We start from the raw sequence: 17,676 nt of genomic DNA on the forward strand, positions 1-17,676 counted from the left end.
ATAAAGATTTCTTTGTTATTAGGAGCGACGATTGGGTGACAACGGAGGACCGGCGGTTTTAAATGAATTGCTTGTTGGTCTAGTTTCATTTGGAGCTACTAATATTAAGGAACCTCATGTAGCTGTCCTCAACGAATGTGTCGTACTTTCATAGGTAAAAATTATTTTCATAATAAGCGCTAGATATCAGCAAGTCGCAAGTATCATTTTTAATTTATTTAACAATTGTAACATATGTAGGTATATATAATAAAGTAGGCCAAATAAAAATAATTAAGCATTGCAATGCTAAGCAGCATGCAGCCTACCTTCCGCGCTGCTGTCCACCTCGGGGACTTGTGAAACTGATGCATTTTTATAGACTGCTCGCAACATGGCTATAACTTTTCTGTAAGTACCTACAGGTTTTATACGGCGGGAAAACGAGCAACTAGTGAATGGATTTTTCATGCTCTTTAAAATGAAAAATAATGCTAAGTATTTTATTCTAGCTAAATCTATAAGAAGTTAAAACAATTTTAATAAAACGAAATACTGAGAAAAGGATCTTAATAGACGGATGACAAGATGATACTGGTGATAATGGCCTCTTATGAGGAACGAATGTCTAAAAAATAAAATACTAACTTATTTTTATAATACACTAAATACATATGGTTACGTTTCGACGAAAAGTCTTCGAAATTTTGTAAATCATACTGCGCTGATCAGTAGCTAATTTAAACAGGACTTGAGCCATTTATCTCGTCTTACGGAAGACAGGCAAGATAAATTTATTACCTGCTTGTCACTGAATATGTAGATATACTAGTATCTATACATTTCATCAGTTTTTTTAATTGTATGTAGGATAACAGCAGTCTAACTGAACAAAATTCTATTGTAATGAAAATATTATGTAGGTATTTAATTATTAGTTATAAGGGCCATTGTGCAATGGCCCGACCTACTACTGAGTACGGAAAAGAGCCCCCACAACATAGAGGGCGATTGTACTTACACATCTCTAACTATTTAGTATTATAATTGGATTAACTACGTCAATGTCAACTCAAGTAGTTTACGAATAGCAATTTAGAAATATAATTAACAGATAATTCTTTCAAAAAGTAACAAACTTGAAATTAACGACCTACAAGCTTGTAAATCGAGTAATCAAATACAACTTATAACCACAATAATAACTAATTTTCACAAAAGCCTTAGAACTTAGTTTGTGTGGTTTCTACATCTGTGAAAACTTTCACACTTACATAAGTAAACATATAAAATATACCAAATTCTACACGAACTAATAAAAAAAAAAACAAAATGTCTTCCGCGACCGATATTTTCGAATTAGAACTTTAATTTTAGCTCTGTTGCCAGATGGATATTACTGAACAGTTCGCGTTTGCTGAAGAAATATTGCATTCCGAAACACGACAAAGACGAAGAGATTCAAGACATTCACCATCAGCAGGACGTCGCGTGATCGCTATTAAAAGAATTAAGAGTTCTGTTGTTTTACTTTTTTATTAGTCACCCAATTTTAATCTTTGTCGCCTACACATAATGTCGAAGAATCTGTACAAGTTGTGCTCTATCCACTTCCTGAAGTACCAAACATTGGCGTACACGCTTGGCTTGTGCTTTTTTGCGCATCCGTCACCATGCGACGTTATACCTACTATTAACCTGAAACAAAAAGGAATATTATAGTATAAACTACTTGACTTACTCTCGATTTTATACTAATAAATGACGAACGGACAACCTGCACGCCAGGTAGGCAACATGATTGCCCATTAACAGCCGCAAAACCAACATAACTTTGAATTATAATGCATTGCATGGCAAAGGCATTGCACTCTGCTCGTCACCATAAGACATTACCATACAATATTGAGTCTGTAATTGCACTGATTAGTATGTTCTTCAACCATCATCCCTGGAACTTTAATAAGGAATATCCAACAATAATACATAGTAAGGCTAAATTAGGCGAATCAACGAAGCTAGGTGGTCTTAACAAAAGATGATTGCTTTACAAAGAACATATCCGTCCTGTCATGGAGTACTACTTGCACCTTTGGGCTACGCTACCCACGTACCATTTACTTCCACTTGACTCCTTACAAAGACGTGCCGTTCAAATTGTAAACGATTTCCAAGGTCACGGGCGGTTTGGAACCGTTGAGCATGTGAAGAGACATTGGGCCTCTTTGCGTACTCTATCGGATCTCCCACGGGGAGTTCTAAGAAACTATTTGAGATGACACCGTCATCTCCGTTTTACTACCAGACTACCCGATCTTGGAGAGAAGTTCATCGATTCCACCTGGAAACGCCCTCCGTCTGCATTATACGTTTCCAGAGATATTTTTTTACCACGTCCGTGTTCACTCTGGAATGATCTAACTTCCACGGAGTTTCCTATGGCATTACTGACGTCCATGGCCGACGGTTACCACTTACCATCAGGTGGGCCGTTAACTCGTCTGTCTGGCGAAGGCAATAATAAAAAATAAAAAAAAACAAATAGCTAAATAAATGGAGTTGAAAATTCCCAGTCATAAGTAAAGATCCGTTTTATATCACTGCGTGGTGTAATCGGATTGTACCAACAACACGTGACAGCTTGTCACGCTGACCCATATTCCTTTCACCCCTTCCGCAGCTGTCCACGAGTTCACAATCACGTGCCTTGCCTATAAATCGGTATATTTTCCGCATAAATCATAACTTTCTGTCACCATAGATCTTTTATAATGTAAAATAGTATGCCGTTTATCGTGTCACGATACAATCCTTTATAATTATCAATTTATAGTTAATCCAAGCCTAATTACTAAACCCCAATGCATATCTTGAATGCATTAATTTATAAATCACTGGATGATAACTGATTTTAACATTGGATAAAATAGTTTAGTGCAAACAATTCATTTGCAAAACTGTTGGCCTAAACACAGAAACGCCAATCTAAAGAGCAAGCATTCAATTTCCTTTCGAATGGTACACATCACAATCACTCGACAACTGTTGGAAATTACTAACAACTCTCATTTTGATTCCTGTTAAACTGTTTGCACTTTATTTTTGTTTGCATGGCGAAAGTGTAATTACAATAACTGTAGGTATAGCCTCAGGGGCGATTAAACGGCTATGTTGGGGGCACTGGTGGTAACCTACCACCACCCAGTGTTTAGCCCAGGTTGATAAAAAATATTAGGCAACAGTTGGACTCAGTCTCTAATCTTATATTAGGATTAATTGTATATTATAAGGTTAGAGACTGGGTGCAGCATGTATCCATGTATGTATAACTTATAGGTCTCCTAAATTGACATATTAGTATGTAATACAAATCCTGGAAGCCTTCTTCAGCGCATTAAGGAGATCTTCGAGTTCCTTTGACACCACAAAATCCTGGTTAGCCTATGCAACCGACCCCACGAATCTATTTCCACCTGCCCCTACCCCATTGAAATGTTTGGTTGGCGCAAAACAATTTCTCACGCGTGTTCAAAGAGGTTTTTGCTGTTTTACAACCGGCTGCCTTAATTCCTATTTTTGCAAAAATATTAATTTACAGATAATCAATTTGTAAATAATCCCTGTATTTTATTTGCATAATACGTTACTATGCAGACAGAAAGCCGATGAATGTTTAATTCGCTTTTCATTCATGGTGAATGTGCAAAAAACATCATACAAAAGCTGGCAACCTTGTAATACATATGTACTGATTATACGCGTAATACAGAATATATATTAATATGATAAAGAGTTTGTTTGTTAGTACGCGCTTATCTCAGGAACTAATAAAACAAATTTGATTTTTTTCTCTAATAGGAAGCTACATTACTCCTGAATATTATAGGCTGCTTTTATCCCGGAAAATATTTATCCAAGAAAAGCATTTTCACGCGAGCTTAACCGCATGCAAGTAGTGTAAATATAAAATTAAATAAAAATTCATTCGCTTTTGGGTCCGCTATTTTCACTTTGACCATTGACATTAATATCGGTGCCTCTTTTTACCAGTCTCTAACATAACAAATTCTTACGATTTTAATTACAAGCTCCTGAGCATACACTTCATACTGAATATATTATCATTGCCTCCTCACACCCTTTCCAGAGGACTCCTCCTCCCGAGTCGCCTTTGCAAGTATCCCGTTTACCATCGCCATATAGACAGAACATATCCTTCCCTATCTTCAGGTTGTGAAGTCGGCTGCACTCCTTCGAAGGTACGAACTTCAAGTGCGTCATCATTAGACCTAGATCTGATATCGGCCCTCCGTACTAAAATAGAACAGATAAGTATAATAAAAACGTATGAGTCGGAGATAAGACGGATATTAATATTGCTAAAAATAAATAACAACCTTGGAGCGTATACTCGCAGCCATAAAGCTTTGTACGATGAAAAGTCGGAAGTATTAACTTTGAAAAGATTTATTTAAGATCGTGAATAATTATTAACAATAAGTCAGATGAAAGGAAAAAAGGATTTCTTCTTGTCACAAAAAAAAATTGAATTACTTTTTTGAATACGTACACAGCAATCTTGGAATATAATTTTGTTAGGATAAATAATTGTTGTGACGATTGTTTCTATAAAAACGCGTTTAGTTAAAACAAAAGGTAGACCGCGGTAATTGGTTACTGACAGTTCTACCGATCGGTTGATTGAAATCTTTGTGAAAGTATTTCTGTAGTCGATAACAATTCTTTTTATTTTAATTAAAATCGCTTCAGTTCCTAACAATATTGATTAGTTATGAATACTTTTGTTATATTATACTTTTGTTATGTTAATAGATGCCCCATTACCTGAGTCCAACCCCAACCAGTAACTTTGAAGTTCTTCTCTTTAGGCGACATCCATGCGTCGTTATTCACCAAGATCGCTTTCTTCGCCAGATTCCCCAACTGTATTGGCCCATCGACGAATAATAACGCTATGTCATTGGCAAACTGAGCAGTATTATTGTACTTTCTATGTACCACAAACGTTTTAACATCGTAGATTTTAGCATTGAAATCGTATACATATCTTGACCCTGGAATTAGTAAATATAAGGTGACAGTTGCCTCAGAGAAACATTTTCAGGAAAATAAACAGAGTGATAACTAGTTTCGTAAATCCTTAGGTGATTAACACAAGGCTTACGTTATACGTCGCACCGCCGCCGCAGTACGTGGACTGAAATTTTAATATAACTATGCAAACCGCGAAATAAATTGTTACTTCGCTCTATTTGTGTGTAATCTTTAGGTGTAACTGAAACGTTCTTACAATTTTATTATAAAAATATTATAAACTGGGTGTTGCTCTCAATTACGCCCGCTTTGAAAGCCTATCTTACTATGTAAATCCCTAAATGAATGTCGCGATCCACAGAGCTATCTCTACGACCCTAGCGCCATCTACTTAATTATCATATTAAAAATTCAAATATTTTTCAGGACAGAAAATTATCGGGATAAAAAGTAGCGTATGTGTTAATCAAAGGCATGGTCTTTCCGTATCTCCAAATCCGTTTAGGTGTTTACACGTTTACTTCTAACAAACATCCAAACATTTTTATAAACATGCACATTTATAATTTGAGTATAATTTTTTTATGTAGTTATATACATCGACGTGTATATAACTACATAAAAATATATATATTACATATTTTAATTTATAATTACTTTTTATTTAAGAAATAGGGATAGGAGCAAGCGTGTCTCATGATGGCAAAAGTGTACTCATTAACAATCAGATTATAGGTTGGCATAAATCACCCCATAACGGAATGTCTCTCGCTAGTCATATTTTGTACATAATAAAACCCATTTTTGGAATTTTAAGTCTACGAAATAAATTTTATTTTGGTGTATGAAACCTTGCTTAGACGTCTCTGACGAAAGCTGTGCAAATCTGCAGGTTGTTAGCTCCAGTAACCAATTTACGTCACGACGGAGAGATATTTAATATGTTGGAAGTGGAAATATGAACTGCTAATAAATCAAATCATAATATATATGGAGATAATACTGTTGCGTAAGATATTGCAATTTATGAGTTGAGACGTCAAATATTTATAATTTTATGTCCTGTATCGGGTACTTTAGAGGCATTTTACTCGTTTGCCCAAATAAGGATTTTCTAATTATTGATACAAAAACCCATCAAATTCAATGACAGTTAGTTCTACAAGCCATTACACACAGCTTTGATTATAAAAAGCAATTCCACGAGCGCTGTACACTTTGTATTAAAAAGAGGAAACTTTTTTGATTGAACAAGCGCTCAAGGGAAAATGTTGCGTAAATGTAAACGAACGAGGCTTCTCTGAAATAAATATTATATTCTAATTTTATATCTACTATCTTTTGTTTTTAAATTACTGGAACACATTTTGTATATAATATTTAATAGTATTCTTGTGATAAGCGATATAAATATAAATAAATAAATTAATTAACCATTGCATATCATAGAATCTGAGAATATACCTCAAATGCTACGCTAAATAAAAAAAAAAAAGAAAATACCCACTCTCTCGACACCAATCGTCATCGGGAATTTCATTTCGACTTTGTTGTCTGTTCTATTTTGTGTTAACCTCGACGCGAATATTGGTTTAGCTGGTCGTTTTTTTAACAGCAGATTACTTGTATTCTAAAGCGGCAGTCCAACATAAATTGGTTAACGTTAGCAAAGTACAACACAATTTTAAAATATATAAGCAGAAAACCGTCACAGCTTAACTAATGCCACGATAACCGAGAACATAGAATTAATGTATTTTCAAAGGCATAGTTCGTGATTTTCTATATTTGGACCGTCTCAAGAATGTTGTCCTTCGTTGTTCCGTAATTCTTTCTACAGAAATATATCTCTACTAGCCTCAAGGCACCTCTTTATCATTTCTAAGGCTGGCAACGCTTTGATTTGACTGTTGAGATTTTACGCTTAGACTGTTTAGTTTATTGTTAATACAACAATGTAATATATAGTATTATTAAATTTGCGACTGAAGGACATGTATTTTTTTATATGAAATGACTCACTAATAAAATTTACGTCGGTAATTATTTGTTAAAAATAGGCTCACCAGCTTGTACCCGCATTTCATGAATATTTTTATTAACATCGAAACAATGTGCAGCCGTGAGCACCGTCCAGCTATTTATAATGCTGCCAGAACACATAGAGCCATAATTAAATATTTGAACTTGAAAAGGAAAACTTTCTAGTGACACCGGCTCACCGCCCACAATTTTTCCTTCAATGTCTTCTGTCCCTGTTTTTGTAATGTTCAGCACATAGTCGTGACCTTTTGCAACGTAATCGAAAAGAAAAAATATAAAAAGCTGAAAACATTTTAGTCGGCTCTTCATGGTGGTTTATACGAAATTAAAACACGTATAACATAAGCCACGGTCTGATATTGACCAATTAACTTTCAATCTGATTATTTTTATGTTTGCCGTAACTGGCTCATATTAGGACCAGATTAATTGTTTTTTATTCCGTCGAATTCAATTCAGTCGCAGTTGCTTATTGTGACGTAAATAGTATTTTTTTAAATATATTAAGAGGTAAACAATACCTCGAGCATTTCGTTTGATATTAATAAACAGCTTATCATTATTTATCCTATAATACCCTAGTATTCTATCTTATTTTTATAATCCATTCAAAACATCTACGGAAGTAAACAACTTATTTTAAATCTTAAATTATTGCTTATAAAAGTCAATTACAGTACAGATATTTACAAAGAGTATCGCGGATTCATGAAACGAAATTACTTGGCGACGGGTCGTGACGGTACGTCCGCCAAATAAAAATAAAAATGGCCGAATTAAAAACATAACAAAGCTTTACGTACGTAAATACGTTGATTGCATTAACATATTAAATAAATGACGTTGTTACACGTAAAACAGCTGTGTGTGTCGCGAGTTTCTTTATAAGAAAAAAATAATTACATAGAATGAAGTTATAGCATGACTTAATGATCTCGTTGTATCCCTTAAGTGCCGGATATGTAGTGGCTATGAGTATTAAACAAAATTTTAATACTTTGCCGCAGGATTGGTAAATAAATAAAATAAGTTTTTTTTTTAAATAAAATAAATCTAAAACTCTATTGGACGTTAGTGCGGTTACTGAGCGTTTTAATATTAAGATGCTGCGGCCGTTCTACGCATACAGTAAATAAATATTTACCTATTCATATTTTTAATAGCTTGTTTATAGTGGGCGACCATGAAATGATTCACGAGATCTCCCTTTCTGACTCAATTTTATTACCATCACGGGGAATTGAATTGAAGCCATTGATAACTGAATTAACTTTTTCTAATAAAGATTTCAAATGCTACAAAGCGAGTTGACTTAGCTTCTTTACACTCGTTAAGTTTGACAATAGGTCGCTAAGTCCACCGGACGACATTCCGAGTTAACAGTCTACTTGCAGCTCAAAGTTAGCCAGTATTAAGTCGTAAACTGTAAGCCGAGTGCGGCTGCGCCTTAAGTAAGCAATCGGCGGCTGAAATATTTGCCGCCCGCCTTCGCGCATCAGTTGCCTACCGCCTGCCGCGCTGTAAGCGCCGCGCGCGGCCTCTCATTGTACATAACCTAGCTCGTCGCTCTAGCAATAAACACTATCGACATGTATTATTAAACTGATAACGGCTATATACTGCAAACGCTGACGTCACGTACAGAACATATGATAGCGTTATTAAACATATTCGGAACTGAAACATCTAAAATTTTGGCAATCCGACTAGAGCGGCGATATCAAAACAAAGGTGTATATTGATTCGACGTTTGCAGTTGTCTTCGGTATGTATTAAAACATGTTTTTAATTTAGTTTTGTGTCGTATTTTAATGTTGGAAGCAAATTGTGGTAATCGTAAATTATTTTGTAAGTGTGATTTACGATTAAACGCACGTGACTGCAACTGCGCTCATTCCCTTCCAATATAGAGAAAGTTCGTTCATCACGTGTGCATTGTACACATAAATTTGTAAATTAAAAAATTATATTATAATTTACTAATATTATTAATAATACTCCCTTCACAATTTTTTTTCAAAGTGCATTTCCTAACACCTGTATCTTGCGTATATCCGTAAAGTGACAACATTAAATCCCGCTGTATCGTACCAATCACTTGTGAACGTGACAATGAGTTGTTTTGATAAGTGCAGCATTAGCTTGTTAGGTGCCGTGTGGCGTGTCAAAGAGGAAACTGAAACCCCTGCAACTTCACAACGGCACAACTGCAATATGACGACACGTGCTTCACTCACAACTTCACTCGTGCACGTGGTTTCATTGTTTATTTCATATTTGACGTGGAATATGCGCGGTTAAAGAACTGCGAACTGGTTTACTTACTGTAAAATACTAGTAGTAGTCATAATTATTGTAATAAATACTGAGTTACTAACTAGCGTATGTTTAGAATAAAAAGAAATTATGTCTCTGTAATAACCATAGACTTTTTAACATTCTTATCTCAATCGAAGTTTTAAAACAAAAGAACAATGAGTGTTAAAGGATTTAAATCCTTCAACATCACTATGTAGATTATAATTGTAATTTAGCATTTTGAAACAAATTAACTACACAATTTTATCACACGTCGGTTTACATGCTATTAACATTTTATGGCAAGTCTAAAATATCCTGCCACTGCAAGCTAAGTTCAATTTTAAACTGGCAAAGGTTACCAAACAGGCTAACTCACTTCCAAGTTGACTTAGTGACAACTAGCCAGTGGTTATAGGACGAGGGACATTAAGTTTCGTTATTCGACAATACATTTTGTCTATACTGCAGGTAACACCGCGTTAAGTGTCATTTACCATGCCAATACAAAAAAAGTTTTATTATCATAATTTATTTATGGGGCGTGTTAGAAACACTGGCTACCATTTTCTTTTGTCTTTTTAATATCTCTAACTATAACCTATAATTATCGTATATACAAACGTATGTATAGGCAGCCAAAAAAAATAATTCTTGATTAAAATGAACAAAATTATAAAAGAATTTACTTTTGAAATTTGATCTAATATATTTATAAAGACCTAAATCTGTGGGTAATTTAGTCTACAACGTGAATAGGTAAGCTCGAAAAAGGGTAGGACCTGAATCTCAGAGTATACTGGCATGAGATGGCAGTTTAGCTATAATTGCATTACGTACGATCGCTGAGATTTCCGACGTACGCAATTATGTCTATTTCTAAAGATTCCGCCAAGTAACAGTATGTGAGTATATCTCAAAATAAATGTGTTCGCAACGGAATAGTTTTTACGAAATATTGTTACTAATTTTTTGCCTCATGTCTTTTTTTGTTTGTCAAATGAATGAAACTATTTCGTTGCGTACATTTATTTTGAGAAATACTCATGTAACTTACATTAATAATTGTATTGCCGCGTTACTACTTGGCAGACATTGTAACAAGTGTAAGTTGATACATGACATTATATCTTAAATAATGAATGAGAATGGTGAGCGCGCTACAAAGTAAGTGGCAACTATTTATGGGCTGTCAGAGAGTTGCTCAAGCGAGGGCCTGATTCCCCATTTCTTTATACAAAAATGGCCCAACAATTCCATCCATCTGTTAATCCCCATTCCTTTTTTAAATTCACACATGAGTTGAGTCTTTGGCACCGTCAGTGTTGACCATCTACTATCCGAGAAAGTGCTTACTTACCTTTAAATTCAATAGGATTAAGCAGAAATGCAAAAGTGATATCCATACTTATAAACGCCATAAATATGCTTTCGAGAGATACAATGTCTCTCGTTAGCCCATATTATACAACTACATTTAACTAAGGCCTTTGCATGCGACGTTTTTTAAAACGAGCTGGCTACCCTCGCTGACCGCGAGTAGAACTCCCGGCAGACGCACGGCAATCGACAAGTTGAAACCTTTTCACAGAATCCTTGCGTTTGTATTAGTACGAATGGTCAGATACGTCGATATGGACGCGCCGCAACGCGACGCGCGTTTGGTGCGCGTTATATATATAAGCGCGCAATAAACACATACAATCTGCTAATAGGTACGTGCTGATGACGCGCAAGCAACGCGCTCATCAAAAATGCGCATCGTCAGCTTATTTAATAAACTTCGTGTGTAAAGAGCTTAACCATCAGGTCCAGTGTTCTTTATTATGATAAAAATTATTTCTATTTCCAAGTTGAAAGAACTCAAGCCAGCGAATCATTTTCCTCGTTTGTTTATGTCTTATTACGTTCAGCGTACTTAATTTAATTTTGCGCATTAAATGTTTGCAGAGCATGTTGATTGTGATTAATAACGCCTCGCCTTGACCAATGACATGTTTTCCACAACATCTGCGTGCTAATAACAGTTTTATTGCATCTGTATAATTGTTCGTTTTATCGTATAAGATATGAGTAACGTGAACTAGAATGATTTATTAGTCTCTATCGACTTTATCCATATTCGTTCAATGGCACTGTTATAAATATTTATAATAAACGTGTATATTGTTGCTCATAGAGAATGCACAGATGGTTTGCTTTTAAAAGGCCATTGAAATAAAACGGATATTTCAGAAGATAACAGCTCAATATAACAATAAACATCACTAATTAATTATCTACGGCAATGTTTTGTCTGAGATTTAAATTTCTCGTAACTAATATTTATAGAAAGAATACTAAGTAATGGTTATAGACAAGAAGCAAAAGAGTATTTGCTAAAATTCTAGTTTTGCTAAACATACTTACTATTAATTTTTTTTTATTATAAATTTTAACCAAAATATAGAAAGTATTTTATTTATTCTACTGCATTATCTTTACCATTGTTCAATGTTCACACAAAAGCATTTCCGTTGAATGTTTAAATACCACTCATTATATACGTATTCCGATAGAATGGTATCGACCTTTGACACATTAGTCAACTTTCAGTAGGCCGACAAAGAACTGATAGAATGAGAAAATAAAATACGACAAAAAACACTATAGTGGTCATCTTTAAATGGTTTACTTGATATAATTAATTGTGTATGTGCCCATTATAGTAAAAATATATTATACAAACAAGTATTGCCAACTAGCTTTTGCTCGCGGCTTTTTCCGCGTGAAGGAGTTTTCCGGGATAAAATTCCCGCTATTTTTTCCCTGGATAGAAAGTAGCCTTCCCAGGGTCTTAAACTATCTCCATAAAAAAAAAACAGTAATAACTGTTTGATAGATTTTGAGAAAATCGATAACATAGACACATACAGAAAAGGGCATTTTGTTTTATAATATGTAAAATATTAATGCTTACAAATTTAAATGTAACATCAAAATTTCTTACTGATTTGTAAGATAACCGTAATGTCGTATCTACCAAAAATATTCCATGTTGTATTCTGTGATTCGTTTGACCTAGATACAAAATAAACACCCCTTAAAATGAACCACGAAATTATAACATTAATAATAAATAGATCGAACCAACTCTGGATAATCTCAGCTCATGTAACCAGTGATAAAATAACGCCTGTCGACTTCAAGCTTCAGAGTGTTTTCGGCTAAATTATACACTTTGTACATTATAAAGTATGTAGAATAAGAACACACGAGGATTTTGCACCGCCTTCTTTATACACGTTTTCCTACAATTTCGTATAACAAACCGAAAACCATAGCGTAAATTTCATATAATTTAAAAATGTTATTTTGTCGTTGTCTGTTCTGTGTAGCGACGCCCTAAATTTAGATATGTACATTGACAGACAAAGTATGCACGATGAACCAGAAGGAAGCTATCAAGCAGTTAATTGCGTGTTTTATGATGGCTACAGATATTTACTTGATAGATAAATTTCGTCAATGTCAATGGACAAACAATAAACAGATTCAGTTCACATCTTTGTTTACGCAATAGTATACTTTCTTAGTAGGAAAGTACAAGTGGTGAAAGGTAGAGATGCTTCGCCACATGTTTTATTTCTTTTTTAAAAGATTATGGTATCATATTTTTTTTTAACCGAAACATTACAAAAGAGTCTGTAGCTAAAGCCTCGCCCAATTGTTTATATGGAATACAAAATATGTTTACTATGCGACGCGGTAGTTAAGCAAAAAGAGTACAAGAATGTGAGAGAAGTGTTGATAGCAATCTTCAGTTTAATGAGACATTATAACTTAAACATATAGACAGTTCCATAGACTTGCAAATCCAATAGAAGCAGACACGCGGACAATGTTGTTACACGGCGATAATACAGTAACACTGAGCGAGACTCAATCAGCCGCTTATAATCGCGTTACTTGCCACTGCGCGTCTGAACGGTTAGGGCTGCACACGCATCAGAATGTATGTTTTCTACATGTATTATTATAGAACCTACGTAACCCTTGTCTACTTTAATTTAATTCAAGATCTACTTTTTGAATAGTGAAATACGTAGACATCTTTGTGCAGTGTGAAGAAGCATTAAATATATATTTGCTGAACTTTTTTTTATATACACGCTTGTGCAATTGAAATCATAGGTACTTTACCTAGCATATGTTATTTGCGCACAACTAAGACAACAAAAAAAACATATTTTCCCTTGTACATATGTATAATATGTAGCCGTTCGAGATGAGAACAGACAAATATATAATACGCAAATATAAATGATCTGAACGTGCCGTGTTCAGTGAATTTCAACATAATTATTCCATCGGCTTTCATAATAAAATGTGTCCGTTTAATTGCAGCTTTATAAAGTTACCGTAGATTCGACAGACAGCCCTATAAAATTGAGATATTGTGTTTAGTGGCAGCTGTTCAATTGCCTGAATATTGTTTGGATGAACATTGTGTTTTTGCATCAATTTCTACTGGATTGATGGTAAATGGAAAAGATGTAAATATCTTTATTGAAAAGAATGCGCATGATGATCAATACCTTAACTTATTGTGCTGAGTTCGAAACGTGACACTGAGATACATTATAACCCAATTAAATTCCACGTAAATCAATCAAAAGAATAATGACTACAATCAAAGAAATATATAACATTTTCAAATACATAAGGTATGTTTTACAGTCGAAAATCACTTAGCTTTACTCACCTGGATATTGCATCGGCTGTGCATAGAAGCGTCGTTTTTACAACGTTTACAGTTCTCGCTTGAACGTTCTAGCCAACGGCATTTTAGCTTCAACGACAATAAAGCCGTGAATAAATTCGCTTCAGTGACGCTAGCAAGTGAGAAGTTAACAGCAGAAGCAAAGTATGGTCGACTGACCAATCGCCGATCGATCGTTTGAAGTCTGTGAATTTCAATGTCAATTATTTATTTATTATTTATACGTATATTACTATAACAGATACAATATATATGCGATGTTATATAGACAAAGAAGTTAATTATTAATCTTAACAATTGATTTTAATGCATCTATGGGCCATTTCTGTGAATTCCCGCAGGTTGCATATTCTATTTAAGTTCTGGGATATAATGTTACGACAATAAAAGTGTGAGTGAATAAATTCGCTTCAGTGACGCTAGCAGGTTAACATAGGAGAAGGCAAAGTACGGTCGACTGACCAATCACCGATCGAACGTTTGAAGTCTGTGAATTTCAGTGTCAATTATGTCTTGCAAACTATTGTTCGTCGAGAATTTGCTTCGAAAACCATCTTTTAGCAAAGTAGTGTGCGATAGATAGTCTTTTTGAAAATTGAAGCTTTACCCGTAAACTCCATTAATGCATTACGACTCTGTGAAAATAAAATGCTGTTTGTGTATAATTAATAAAATAATCTATATATTAATACGTAAAAAAAAGTTTGAGCCCTGTTTAAGTACATTGAGCGAACAGAGGAGAGTGAGATTTAGTGTAATTATAGTTCAGAAAGAGAAAGAGTGTAAAAAAATATTATGTACTCATATAATATACGTTACAAATATATTGGATTGGACGAGTGAATATCGACCATTGGACTAGTATTTTATATTATAATAATATATTTAGCATTGGCTACTAATAATTATAAAAGTAATTGTAGCAATCAGCAATTCCAAGTTATATAACTAAGCAACTGGGTACTAACTAATAAACAAAATAATTATTACACATTCAAGATATAAATAACTAATTACCTGGGCGTCGGAGCTACACTCCAGTGACGCTGCTAACAAAGTTTTGTAGCGCTCGTGTTACTGCTAGATATCGTTAGTCGTGTCATTCCTTTTTATCAGTACGACTATAGTCTAATATATAACATGGAAAATAAAATATTACGTATAAATAAATAAAGTTCTATCTAAACCGTTTGAATCTAAATAGCAATTATTGCATACTAGCTGACCCGACAGACATTGTCCTGTCTTAACTATAGATTTGCAGCACGCATTCTGTCAATGGCTGACAGTTATTTCAAACAATTGACAGTTATATAAAATTAATATTTTTGTTAAGTTTTCTTAAATTTTCTAATTTTCCCCGCAGTTTTTTGAATTTTTTCTTTCATAAAAACCTTCTGCTGACAATAACAAATACAACAAAAAAAAAATAGTGAAATCGGTCCAGCCGTCCACGCATGATGGCGTGACCAAGGGAAATAGGGATTAATTTTTATATATGTCGGAGAAGCATTATTCCTGTCGACATCATCATTAGTGGGTGCAGACTAGTGGGCGTCATCAGGGTAAAATGCGAGTACAAAACACAATGATCATAGATATTTTTATATTTGAATTTAAATTTAACAATATTTGTCACTTTACAATAATGACGATAGAAAAGTAGACAATTAGACCGAGCAGCGGGTTCAGGGCTCCGATCTTACTTTAACCAACAAATATTCTCAACGATCCAACTCGATCAGTCACTATCATGAATCCTCCAACGAATGTAAAAAGCACTCATGGCCTACCTGAATAGTAAAGATGGCGCCTCGACCCCGCTCGAGGCACGTACCTGTACTCTGATTGGTCGTTTCGTAAAGTATAATTTTTAAATAAACTTTTATTACATTATGGCTAAGGCGTAAGGTTTTAAGTAATAGAAAATGTAACAAATCAAATAAAATTAGATTAACAATTATTGTGCTTTATGCACACAAACAACAATCAACATAGCTTCCTCCGACATATATATATAGATAAAATTAAAACAATGCAACTTTTCCTAGTTGGTATTTCATATTGGAACTACTTTGATTTGCTTATTCACCATTAGGTTAAAGGTTAATTGAAGTAATACGATCGTAAATGTCAAGGTCTTTCGTATAAAACTTCTGAGAGGACTCCTTAATCCGCTTCTTCTAAGTATTTCATGTTTATCAACATAATGTTTTTGGTCTATGCTTTTTAACTAGGTACAACAAGACTTAATTAGAATGTAGACAACATTTAAAATTGAATAGATGACAAAAACAACAATATAATATTGACAAAAACTAATTTATAAACCAATTTTTCGTTATAATATTAGTCCCTAATAAATATTCATACCGTCCCGTCTGTCGGCTAGAGATTTCCTTATTCATCGTCGAAAATAAGGGCGTGGCATTACAATGCGTGACGAAATGTCTGCTCTAATGCGTAAAATCTGATTGATTATAATTCCTTAAATTCAAATATGATATTACTTACACTTAGATATAGAAAACGTTTTAATAAAGTAGTTTTTTTTAAATTCGGAATACATACTGACCAGGAGAATAAAAAACCACACCATGTTGAGGTAGAATATAAAAATAATTTCTTGTACTTAAACAACGTGAAAAATAAACGACTGTAAAACAAAAAAACGAAATTGGCGTCTCCGAAGCAAGTATTTATTTTCTGCTCAAGCTATAATTAAACTCACACGGAACAGAATCGATAAACCCTTCAAAGCTCACATCCTGAAAGTAGAAAGATATTTGGTATTCGTTTTTTACACTACGCCCCGAGCCGCTTTTATGTCACCCGTGTCAAATAAAATACGCAATACAATCAACATATTTGAATATTGTTGCATTTTTAGCCGTTGTATAAAATGTTCTATTATTTTATTCATAGGTACCTATGTAAGTTATACATAATATTATGAACTATATTGTAAAATGCTCAGGAGGATTCTGTAACAATAATCACAATCAATTGGAATTACTTTATTATAGCACACTTCTAGTTTCTTCTTTGCCGAGAGTTCCTATTCGAATAGCCACCTGTATCACAGACTATCGATTTCGACATCGACAACTGTTGAAATCAACTAGTGATGCGTCAGACAAGTCATATCAATGATAAAATATCGACTGACGATGTGATATTAACACTTAAACGTAACATTATATATGAATGGGTATTTTTAACAGTAAGTACAAAAAACATATAAAATCTATTTAATGTATCCAAAAGTAACTTAATATCTATGGTAAAAAGGCATAAAATCTTTGTATTCTGATACAAAGCAGCCCATTAAAATCGTAACATAATATCATTATGTCCTGTTATATTAGTATGAGTATCAATTTATTTTATAACATTTGAAAATATTTTCGCTCTTCAATATGATGAGACGCTTTATGCCTGGCGTATGATATAAGATAACCATACAAATATATTTTATAAATATATTATCTTAAATCCTTTATTCAAGCTATCTAAAACCCTAAAACCCACGAGACAAA

The 17,676-nt window shown here is 34.0% G+C and overlaps 1 protein-coding gene across 2 annotated transcripts; it reads right to left on the reverse strand.

Annotated features, from left to right (window-relative positions):
• Nucleotides 1-1,495: 1,495 nt before the first annotated feature.
• Nucleotides 1,496-15,396, reverse strand: LOC115452151 (trypsin delta). 2 transcript variants are annotated; one of them, XM_037446180.1, is made up of 6 exons: nucleotides 15,155-15,396; nucleotides 14,600-14,772; nucleotides 14,120-14,321; nucleotides 4,825-5,054; nucleotides 4,118-4,293; nucleotides 1,496-1,677 (listed from the first exon to the last, which is right to left on the reverse strand). In XM_037446180.1, the coding sequence occupies exons 3-6, from the start codon at nucleotides 14,130-14,132 to the stop codon at nucleotides 1,518-1,520; spliced, it is 579 nt and encodes a 192-aa protein (XP_037302077.1). In that variant the 5' UTR covers nucleotides 14,133-14,321; nucleotides 14,600-14,772; nucleotides 15,155-15,396; the 3' UTR covers nucleotides 1,496-1,517. The 2 variants fall into 2 exon arrangements, with proteins under 2 accessions (XP_037302077.1, XP_030036469.2); XM_030180609.2 differs by lacking the exons at nucleotides 14,120-14,321; nucleotides 14,600-14,772; nucleotides 15,155-15,396 and adding an exon at nucleotides 7,101-7,465.
• Nucleotides 15,397-17,676: the final 2,280 nt, after the last annotated feature.

Source organism: Manduca sexta, unplaced genomic scaffold (genome assembly GCF_014839805.1).
Source record: "Manduca sexta isolate Smith_Timp_Sample1 unplaced genomic scaffold, JHU_Msex_v1.0 HiC_scaffold_2681, whole genome shotgun sequence".
NCBI lineage: Eukaryota > Metazoa > Arthropoda > Insecta > Lepidoptera > Sphingidae > Manduca > Manduca sexta.